An 11,886-nucleotide genomic window follows, 5' to 3' on the forward strand; every position below is an offset into this window, starting at 1 on the left:
GAGGGGGGGGGGGTGGGGGGAGGGAGGGAGGAAGGAAGGAAGGAAGGAAGGAAGGAAGGAAGGAAGGAAGGAAGGAAGGAAGGAAGAAAATGGCAATGATAAATATACAGGTAAATGGAAACTGATGTTCATTTCATTAATTTATTTAAACATAATTAAATGTTTAAACCACAATAAGCAAATATATTTGATGGTTTAAAAGACATTTAGAAGTATAATGGTCTCAGCCAACCATCAGACTGAGCACAGAGATCCCAATGGATGAGTTGGGGGAAAGACTGAAGGAGCTGAGGGGGTTTGCAACCCCATAGGAAGAACAACAAAACCAACCAACCAGACCCCTCAGAGCTCCCAGGGACTAAACCACCAACCAAAAAGTACATACACAAAGAGCATACATAGCAGAGGGTGGCCTTATTGGAATCACTGGGAGGGGAGGCCCTGGGTCCTGTGAAGACTTGATGACCCAGGGTAGGGGAATGCTAGGGTGGGGAGGTGGGAGTGGGTGGGTGGGGGAGCACCCTCATAGAAGCAGAGAGAGGGTCTTGGGATAGGGGTTTGTGGAAGGGAAACTGGGAAGGGAGATAACATTTGAAATGTAAATAAATAAAATAACCAATAAAAACAGAAGCATAATGGATGGCATTAACAGCACAAAGACAAAGAAAACTGAAGCACATGATGAAATTCTTAAACTATGGTCATCTAAAGATGGAGGCAAGAAGTTTTGAGGCAATATCCAAAACAAAGGCATGTGGCTTATAAATTAATAGTGGAAACAATATCTAATACCTGTCCTTGGTCCAATATATCAATTGAAGGTAAGGAAAGAAGGGCAATGAACACTTTTTTAAAAAGTGACAGCTTTAGTTTTTCTCTTTCTCTTCTGGTCCCAGACGCTGCAGGAGCTGCGGGTTACCGTGCAGACATGGTCAAGTCCAAGAACCACACCACATACAACCAGTACCGCAAATGGCACAGAAATGGCATCAAGAAACCCCGGCTGCAAAGATACGAATCTCTTAAGGGGGTTGACCCCAAGTTCCCGAGGAACATGCGCTTTGCCAAGAAGCACAACAAGAAAGGCTTGAAGAAGATGCTGGCCATAATGCAAAGGCAGTGAGTACGCGCACAGAGGCCATCAAGGCCCAGGTGAAGCCTCAGGCCATCAAATCCAAGATGGCAAAAGCCCAAACTCAAGCGGCTGGCTTTCATCGCTCACCCTAAGCTTGGGAAGCAGATTCGAAGCTACGTGGCCAAGGGTCAGAGGCTCTGCCAACCGAAGCCTAAGGTTCAAACCAAGGCAGGGCCCAAAGCTCCAGCTAAGGCCCAGGCTTCATCTCCAGCCCAGGCTCCCAAAGGTGCTCAGGCCCCTGTGAAGACCCCATACAAAAGGTTCCTGCCAGTGTGAAGACAGACAGACTGCTCTGACACACCTCCCCACACACTATTTGCAGATGACCAGTGTCCTATGCTGTTCTTACAAATAAACTCAGGCAAGATGTGTTAAAAAAAAAAGTGACAGCTTTAAACCCAAATATATATATACACATGTATATGTATATGTATATTCTGTATACCCCAGTTAAAAGGCAAGTAGATAAGAGGTAGTGAGAAAGAAGTACCTATATGCTTGTTACAAAAGAAAAATTAATTCAACTTTAAGTACAAAGTCATATGTAAAATAACAGGCAAATGAAAAATCTGTAAAATGCAGCCCTTCCCTTGGTCCCAGAAAGTTATAATAGCTATCCTAATAAGTTTTCTAAATAGATCTAAAAATATTGACTATCAGAATAGTAGAACTACATGCACAGGATCGACTTCAAAGCAAATAGTATTAACAATTATGAAGAGCAGTGTGTCATCTTAATAAATAGCTCCATAGATAAAACAGATTTCCCAATATGTATCAAAAAGACATAATATGGGCTGGAGAGACAGCTCAGTGATTAAGAGAACTGGCTTTGAGATGTCCTGAGTTCAATAGCCAACACTCAGATAGTGGTTCACAATCACTCATAATTCCAGTTTTCAGGGACCTGATGTCCTCTTCTGACCACCATGGGCACCTAGCACACATGTGGTACATGGGCACAAATGGTGGCAAAATACCCATACACATGGAACTATAAAATATATTATTTCAAAGATAACTTTTAAAAATCCTATATGTGGGGTTGGGCGGTGGTGGCGCACGCCTTTAATCCCAGCACTTGGGAGGCAAAGGCAGGCAGATTTCTGAGTTCGAAGCCAGCCTGGTCTACAGAGTGAGTTCCAGGACAGCCAGGGCTACACAGAGAAACCCTGTTTCAAAAAAACCAAACAAACAAACAAAAAATCCTATATGTGAGTGGATCCAATAACAAAATTGGAAATCCAAAAAGCAAAATCTGGGAAAGCTAGAAACATAAATAGACAAATAACACAGGTAAATTAGAGAATTCAACACTCCTTTAGTAACTGAGAGAGCATGAGACAAAAATTCAGTAAGATACACAAGCTTTGAATAGCACTGTCCAGCAGGCTGAGCCAACAGAACAATGCAGCCCATGCCAAACAGAATCCTCTCTTGCATACCCACTAGGTCAGACCTAGAAAACACATGCTGACCTAGAAAACAAACACAAAGTCAAATAATTGAAGCCATCCAGGTTGTGGATTTTCTTTAAACCAACAATGGGGTTAAATTAGAATTTATTTTCTTAAAATCCTAAAACATTTGTACATCAAACAACAGGTATCTATATTCCATATCAGTCCCACAAAATTAACAAGAAAATGAGAAAATATTTTAAATTCAATCAAAATAGAAGCACCACCCAGATGACCCGGTGTGAGTGGACTGGAGCAGCTTGCAGCTTATATATGTATGTTAGAAAAAACCACAAAGGTCTTGAGTGAATGACAGAAGAAAGTATCGACAAACTCTAGTCTGACTTGTTTATAAATAAAGTTTTATTGAAATGCAGCAACACCTATCCATTTGTGCATTGTCTCTGGGTGCTTTCATTACTGCAGAGGAAGAATGAGAGAGTTGCAACAAAGACTTTAGGACACAGATCACAAAGCCTGAATGTATGTGCTACTAGATCCTATAGGGAAAAGCTGCCAACACTTGATCTAAGGTACCATTTCAAGAAACCAAACAAAATAAATAAATCAAACCCGAAGTAAGCAGCAAAAACGAAATAATGAACCTGAACAAGGAGGAAAGTGAAAAATGAATCAATAAAACGATAGCTAGATATTTTAAAGAAATCAACAAAATCGATAAACTTCTAGCCAGATTTGCCAAGATAATGAAGAGATGGAGTTCAAATTCCCAATGTCAGAAATACAAAAGGGAGCACCCTGAAAATGGGTGACAGGTGATGAGCTATTACAAAATCCTCTGCGCTGTTGACAAAACCCAAACTGTCTTGAGCCTGATTCACTAACCCCCAACTCTTTGAAAGAGGTACAAGTATTTTCCTGAGGGCAACATTCTGCACTCTGCAGAAAGCAAGGCCTTTTAGTAAAAATATAGCTAGAGACCATCCCTAGGAAATTGTTTCTTTAAAAACTTAATTCCATTCAAGCACACATTTATTATCTTACAAGGAACCTTCTAATTCTAGAACTATCCTTCCACTTTTCCAAGTTTAGTACATTGTCTATTTCCTGGAAATACATATTGCAGCCTGTAAGTGGAGTTTAAGTGAGAACACGGTCTTACTATAACTCTAAGAGCAGAGAAATGTTCAGAGAAGAATTTTTTACTCTTGAAGAGTGGTAATGGGGGTGGTAAAGAAGAAGAAGAAGAAAAAAAATACACGTCTAGGAGAGCAGGCCAGGAAAGTGTCATCAGACAGAACTGTGAGCTGTGGGGAGCTAATACGTTTTAATATATTCTGGCTCTGTTTTAAAACAGCCTGTTTAAAAAAAAATAACCATTCTAATCTGGATTACCACTCTCTCAATTACCATCTCTTGGATAAGCAGGCATGTATGAAACATTTTGCAATAGAATCACCATTTCCCAGGTCCTGATGGGCTAGATTTTGTCTTGTCCTATTTTTGACCACACACACTCACAAATCTTTCTTTAAATCAGTCATGAAGTTGTTCAAAACTTTTAATCCGCACACAGAGATGTGGCACCTATCACTGTCCTTGTGCCTTGCCATGAAATTAAGATGACGAAACGGGCTTGGGAGGGGGTTGCAGTTCACCTTCAAATTTTGAGCATTCCAATGGTATTTCTATGTGAAAAGTTTAATGAAAAACTAGATTGCTCTAATTTGGGACGTATAAGTCATTGCAAATTTAAATTGTTTTAAAAAATAATAAGCAAGCTCTTGAGTCATACTGAATGATTCAGCCATGAATTCTTGAGAGGATTAATTTAAAACAGCTCCAAAGACACAATCATGCCTACTCTCAGAAAGACAGAAGAGAATAACAGAAAAGGTAAGTGATTTTAGAGGCGGGGGATGGGGGTGGGGGAGTGAAGAATCAGAACAAGTAGAACCTTGCTAGCCAATCAGAGCAGGGATGCACAAGAGGGGAGGTGGCCTGTGGACTTGGGTGGAAACAGTCCTCAGAACACATTTCACATTCTCACCATCTCCTTCTCCCTTTTCCTTCTTACTGAATTCCTAACGGCAAGTAGATGTTTGTATTGTTCACGTTCTAGGGACCAGGAAGCCCTCACGTTTTGAGATCCAACTCTCAAAACCAAGGAATATACAGAAGTCAGAGTCATACTTTTGTCTTCTCCTTCAGAAACGAATCCAGAACAAGTTACTGCTGCCTCGGCACAGAGAGGATACTCTGCATTCCTTCCCACAGACCCAGTGTCTGTGCCTTACTTCACCTGTCACCTGTGTTCCTCACAGTTTCCCTGAGAGCGGTACTAATGTGGAAAGGGACCCTGGGGGCCTAGATCTGCCTCTTCCATAGTGCCTGCTTGTCAAACAATTGATGGCCTTGAAACAATATAGTGTCCAGATCTAGAATTCTGGGTTATCCATGCCCTACATGGCTCCTTCATTGATTCATTGACTGTTGAGTTATTAAGAATTTAGGAAGGTAGAGTATATCGGAGTTATGCCATGCAGTTATGGGCTAAACAACAGGTTACAAAAGGTTATTTTCCTTTGTTCTGACACAACCATCCCTCTTTTCTAGGTCTTCCTTTTATTTTATTTTTTTCAATTTTTTATTAGATATTTTCTTCTTTTGCTATCCTGAAAGTCCCATATACTCTCCCCACACCCTGCTCCCCTACCCACCCACTCCCACTTCTTGGCACTGGCATTCCCCTGTACTGGGTCATAAAAAGTTTGCAAGACCAAGGGGCCTCTCTTCCTAATGATGGCCGACTAGGCCAGCTTCTGCTACATATGCAGCTAGAGACACGAGCTCTGGGGGGTACTGACTAGTTCATATTGTTGTTCCACCTATAGGATTGCAGACCCCTTCAGCTCCCTGGGTACTTTCTCTGGCTCTTCCATTGGGGGCCCTGTGTTCCATCCAATAGATGACTGAGAGCATGCACTTCTGTGTTTGCCAGGCACTGGCATAGCTTCACAAGAGAGCTATATCAGGGTCCTTTCAGCAAAATCTTGCTGGCATTGTGCAATAGTGTCTGCATTTGGTGGCTGATTACGGGATGGATCTCCGGGTGTGGCAGTCTCTGGATGGTCCATCCTCTCATCTTAGCTCCAAACTTTGTCTCTGTAACTCCTTCCATGGGTATTTTGTCCCCTATTCTAATAGGTCTTCCTTTTTAACCAAGGAAAGGCATTTGAACCAAGATGATATTTAGGTTTTCCTAATGTAACATATAATATATATATATATATATATATATATATTGTGTACTATATTACATACTATATAATAGAAGTGTTGCTTATATTACTTATGAACATATCACATTGTCTTTTTTAAGATTTATGTATATGAGTACACTGTAGCTGTACAGATGGTTGTGAGCCTTTATGTGGTTGTTGGGAATTGAATTTTAGGACTTCTGCTCGCTCTGTCGGCCCAAACATTTATTTATTATTATACATAAGTACACTGTAACTATCTTCAGATGCTCCAGAAAATGACGCCAGATCTCATTACGGGTGGTTGTGAGCCACCATATGGTCAATGGGATTTGAACTCAGGACCTTCAGAAGAGCAGTCAGTGCTCTTGCCCGCTGAGCCATCTCACCAGCCCTCACATTATCTTAAAATAAAAAATAAATCCTTAAGTTTGATAACTGGAAGAAAATAAATCTTAATATAGAGCAAGCCAAAGCACCAAAAGATCCTGAAGAAACCTCCAAGATGGCGCAATAAGGTGCAGCATGTCCTGCCCTTTGTTCTTAGAAAATTTGCTTTGCTGCTTTAGTTTATCATTGATACTTGAAAATTCACTTTATCACTTGTTAAAAATAAGTTATTTCCGTATGAGAGAGTTTATCTAGAGACTAAGAATCCGTGAACACAGCATGCTTTCATGAAGGTGGGGCCAGTCAGCTGGTAAACAGCAGTCATAGGTGGAGGCTAAGCCAGAGTAACAGTGAAATCGCCTCTGGCGGCTATTTTTACATTCTGGCTCCTTTCCCAAAAGACTTGCAATAATTCTTTTAAATTGTGGCCCCAAACCATAAATTGTGTTAGACAGAGCAGGTCCTAAGGGGCTTGACTACCTCCCTAATCATGACCTTGTCTCGTTCCCCAACCCCTAACTTTCTGATTTGCAACAAGCAACTGATTTGCAATAAGTTAGACAAGAACTACTGAGAAAAGTAAGTCAGCTGGGTGTTTACTACCTGGAAGAATTTCCCCTAAAATAGAGAAAACACAAAATATTATTCAAAAGGAAAATAACCCTCAAATGGCATTGATAAATAACAATCACTTTCAAAAGTCTACAGATTTGAGTGAAAACAACTGTTTCGATTCAAGTCACTTCCAGGGTTCCCAGAGAATTATATTTTTCTCCTCTGCATAGGTTCTTACGTTGAGATATTCAAAATCAGATTCAAAAAGGCTAGAACTGCTTCTGGCCACACAGGAGCAGGGAACTTCTTGTTCAAAGAGCTCACAGTGACCTATCCTGAGATGCAACCTGGGACAGAGGCAGAGCCAGAACAAAAGTTCTAAGAGACCTGACACAGAAAATAGGTCTGTTCTGTTCTTTCAATAAAAAAAAGCCAGGAATATGTGCAGCAAGAATTCATATTATCACAGTATTTCTTTCTTGTGAGCTACAAGCTAAGGACAGAGAGTTCTCGTCTAACTGAAATTTACACACACACAAAATATTTTGTTTGTTTATTTTCAAGACAGGGTTTCTCCATGGAGCCCTGGCTGTTCTGGAACTCACTCTGTAGACTGAGCTGGTCTTGAACTCATAGATCTGCCTGCCTCTGCATCCCAAGTGCTGGAATTAAAAGTGTGCGCCACCACTGGTCATCACAGAAACCAATTTTTAATCTATGTATGTCTGGTGCTGTATCAGTGACACATGAAGACTAAAAATTTATTCATTATTTACATGAAACTCAGTTTAACTGAGTCTGTGCTTCATTTACTAAACTTGAGAGCCTGGCATATCTTTCAAAATTATCTGCAAATGAACTTGGCTCAGAGTTTTTGTTTGTTTTTGGTTTTTGGGTTTTGGTTTGTTTTTTGTTTTTGTTTTTGTTTTTTTTACCATTAGCCTACACATGTCCTTCAGACCCTTAAAACCAATTTATTTCTTAAGATGTCCACTTTAATGTCTAGTAGGCATTGAAAATTCAACTGAATAATCACCTCCATTAATCCATAGCTCAGCTCCTGCTACCTGCAGATGCCTCTTTCTCTCCCTAGACTAGATACCCCCATAATCTCTCCTGCCCCTGACAGGTCCATTGTTTGAGTTAAAGAGTGTCCTTCTTAATTACAATGTTCTGCCACTTCAAATAACTTTCTGTAATTTTCTTTTTGCATAACTTACATGAATCAGAAGAGCTCATAATTTTGCATCCCTATAAGTCTGAGACCAGGCAAAAGCCTTGGGCAGTTCAGATGATGAAGAAATAAGCCCCAAGGGTGCCCACACATTTCTCCTCTGCCAGAGATCTCTATTCCTTGGAACCAGAGTGGCTCTTGCCACATTTGTGTCCATCAACCAATAAATGCCTGTGCCTAAAGAAGGGCAAAGGTGTCTGCATTTGTAAGCTCGGCCCAGGTTTTCACCTTCCCTTCCAGAAGCTCCTCTGAGAACCTCTGTGAACTGCTAACTCCTGCTTGCAGGGGAAACATCTCACCGCCTGATACCCTCAGCCCCATAGCAGTTATTAAAGGAAACACTTAGCTCTGTACTTCTAGAGAGATACCTCTTTACTGACCGAAGGACAAAGGAGTGGGGTGACATCAAAAGAGAATGCACAAGATGTAACCCCGCAAGGTCCCGCTGCAGCTCAGAGAAGAGGATCCTGGGACATTCCTGCCTGTTCTTTCTTTGGTATGAACAGGGAGTGTTGTCAACGCTGTGAGACTTCATCCTATCAAACAGTGAGGTGTCTAAGAGCCACATAACAAGAGGAGCTCTTTTAAATAATCTGTGTAGATCAGTGAGTAGGGTTTCTAAGATTCTGCCAACTCTATGACTCTGGAATTCTCAGAGGAACAATCAACTCTTCTGTGACTTCATGTCACCTCAAAGGTAACAAAGATTCTGGAGAGGACCAGCCAAAGCAAAAATGGCCAACTACTTTATCAGGTTTTCAGATATTCAGGGCCACTTTGGAAGCTGGTGCTTTCTGTAACACAGTCTCACTGTGTCTTCCTGTCCAGAACAACTTCCCATATACCGTGTCAACCATGTCAAGTGCACATGTACAAATGCTCAGTAGGGTTAATGACATAATTTTCAAAAATAGGGGAGAAAGCATTTGAGAACAAAAATTAAATGTTGGGGAGGAAAGTACCTAGAATTCTGTCATCAAAACAGCAAAGAGGGCCTGAAGCCACAGTTCAGTGGCTAAAACTCAGGGTACTCTTATAGTAAACACAGGTTCATTCCCAGCACCCACCTGGTAGCTCACAACCATCTGTAACTCAAATTCCACAGGATCCAACACCCTCTTCTGACCACCTCAGGCACCAGGCAAGCACATGGGACATACACACACACACACACACACACACACACACACACACAGACATATGTTCATATACATAAAATAAACAAAGCTAAAAAGGTCATCAAGAATTATATAAGACCTGGGACAAATAATGTAAATATCAACACGTGTTGCTTATGTGAGGCACAAATAGGCTACAAGTTCCAAGAAAATCTGAAAATAATTGTATTGGAAAGAAAAATTGGCCACAAAAGTTTAATTTTAATAAGATTGACACTATTGTGACACGTTAACTTCCATATTATGCATTTTTCTGTTATCTCAGTTTTTAGGAAAACAATCAGATTTAAGTGGGATATATATCATAATGCATATAGATTGGATTTTAGTGTCAAAAGTTTCTGTGCCTTGTCAAAAACATTTGGGACATACTTTATTATGTTGTTGTGCCTTAGTTTCTGTTATAAAACAAAATGCATCTCTCAAGCATACATTAAAAAGTGTAATTATTTCTTTCTATTCTCCCAAATTAAAAAAAAAAAAAAAAAGGTAACCTGGTTAACCTAGACAGACAAGTCCACAGGTAGCCAATCCAAACTGTGAAACTTGGAAGCTGCTTTGGGGATTTTATAGTTTGGCGTGGTGAATTCTTTTCAGTTGTCAAGAACATACATTTATCACCCCAAGTTAGTAAAATGCTTTCCCATGTTCTAAGAGGACGTTGGCAGAGTCGATTTCATTCCCACCGATGAATTTGCTAAGCTCCGACGCCCCCACCCCACCCCCACCATCATCCTCCTGGCTGCAGTAGAGTGATTGCTTTCCTAAAGATGGCTAAAATGTTTTCATCCTCCAATTTTACCACTTAATTCTCTCCAATTATCGCTTTTTAACTTGAATATTGTTCTTGGTAATTCTCTCAGGCCATCTGAAATCTGTACATGACAGCAATCATACGACTCAAAACAATCTCTTGCACATGTCACCACGAGGAAACTACCCACCCTGAGTATAGCTATTAATGTCAAACAGATTGTCATCTGTTAAAAAAAAAAAAAAGCATCAAAATCAGCTTCGGACAAAGTACTGCTCTATGGAAAAACACCAGGTTGTTTTGGGGGTTTTGTTTTGTTTTGTTTTGTTTTTTGTTTTTTAATGTACAACTGTCTTTAATGTCTGATTGAAATTTTTGAAGAATGAATTAGGGTGGAACCTGTCCCTGTTCTCTGAGATCCAGGGCAATGTACAGAGTATAGTTCCAGAACAGACTTTTTTTTAAAGCAAAGATACATTTGCCTCAGTTTCTAGTAAACATCGTAAAAGAAACGTTTGGATTCTAGCTCGGGTCGAGGACTCTATTTAGCCTATCGCAGCACAGACCTGTTATAAACGCTGGGACGTTTGCCATACCCCCACTTCCGGAAACTGAATTTAAAAAAAAAAAATCATACCTCGAAAGCAACGTGCATTGCGAGCTACACGTACTTAAGCCCCCTTTCCTGCCTCCCGAGATTGACACCAATGGCCTTTGGAATATACTTCACCTCCGAAAACTCAGACTAATTTGCCAACTCCTCCCCCACCATGCTCCCACCCTTGGTGCGTCTCTCTCGGGCTCCACACAGTGCCACCCCCAGAGCGCACCTGCACCCCTCCAAGTCTCTGCAGTGTGAAGTAGTGGCTCCCAGATCCCAGCCAAGCACCTACAAATGCTCCCCTACTCCCTCTGCTGCAAACTGTCCTCAAATTAATCACCCACCTCAGTCCCACTCTCCAAGCCCCACGTCCCTGTCTCCTTTCCTCCCTTGAAGATTTCGTCCCCCAAACACCTGTACACCCACGGCTGCCAGACATCAGGTGCCCACGCTGCGCCCTGCCCTACGCACTCTCAGCCCACTGAGGTTTCCCCATCAGGCTTCCCGGACGGCCACCTGGACCAGAGTACCTTCTGTCACCTCTGATCACCCGCAGACCGCCCCAATTGCCACCCCCACTAGCTTGGGAAAGAGACACCCACGATACCTGCCGCAAGGTCGGCGACCAGGGCCACCAGCAAGAGGGCCAGGCTCAGTGCGGAGCTGCGCGCTGGGGTCATGGCCACCCGGCGGCGGTGCAAGGCTTCGGGGTCCCAGAGAGCAGCCCGCAGCGCGGGCCGCTTTGAAGTTCCCGGGGCGCGGGAGGGGAGCGCAGCCGCGACACCCTTCGGAAGTGCGCGGTTGGCTCTAGTGGCAGCGGGCGCTCCCCTCCGCCGCCTCCCCCATCCCACGCCCCCCGCGGCTGGCGGCGCGCCGCTCCTGCCACTGGCCCCGCGGGCTGCCTCGAGGGACCGGGCCCGCCCCTGCCGCGCCTCCACGGGTACGACTGCCAGCCACCCTCCCGAGGGCGGGGCAGGAGACCGAGGGCGGAGGGGTGGCGGGGAGGTGACACCTCTTGTGGGCGAAGAGAAGCGGGCCGCGCCAGGTCCCCGAGATTAGCTTTTCCTTGTGGGGGTGGGAGTGGGGGGGTGGGTGAAGGAGAGCAAAGCCCAGCTGAGACTTTAAAGACACGTAGGACGGCAGCAGCTGCTTTCTCTACAGTCTCCTACAGAAGATCCACCTTTCTAGATCTCTCCACATTCATTTATTCGTCCCCCTAAATGTAACTAGCCTGAGCCAGGAGAACACCACAGGCTGTTCCTCCAGGCCTGCCCCACCCTGACAACCCCAGCTCTTGAGTCTGTGAAAGTGCTCCCTCTCTGTGACTCCCTGAAAAGGACCCCAGGCACCATTGC

General features: G+C 43.0%; 1 protein-coding gene across 1 annotated transcript in view; it reads right to left on the bottom strand.

The window, feature by feature from the left end:
• Positions 1 to 11,420, bottom strand: part of Acvr1c (activin A receptor type 1C) — a 79,573-nt gene extending 68,153 nt beyond the window's left edge. Inside the window, exon 1 of the mRNA XM_021152763.2 lies at positions 11,139 to 11,420. Within this exon, the coding sequence (XP_021008422.1) occupies positions 11,139 to 11,211 (73 nt within the window). The 5' untranslated portion in view covers positions 11,212 to 11,420. The remainder of the gene's footprint in view (positions 1 to 11,138) is intronic.
• Between the last annotated feature and the right edge of the window lie 466 nt (positions 11,421 to 11,886).

This window comes from Mus caroli, chromosome 2, assembly GCF_900094665.2.
Source record: "Mus caroli chromosome 2, CAROLI_EIJ_v1.1, whole genome shotgun sequence".
In the NCBI taxonomy this organism is placed as follows: domain Eukaryota; kingdom Metazoa; phylum Chordata; class Mammalia; order Rodentia; family Muridae; genus Mus; species Mus caroli.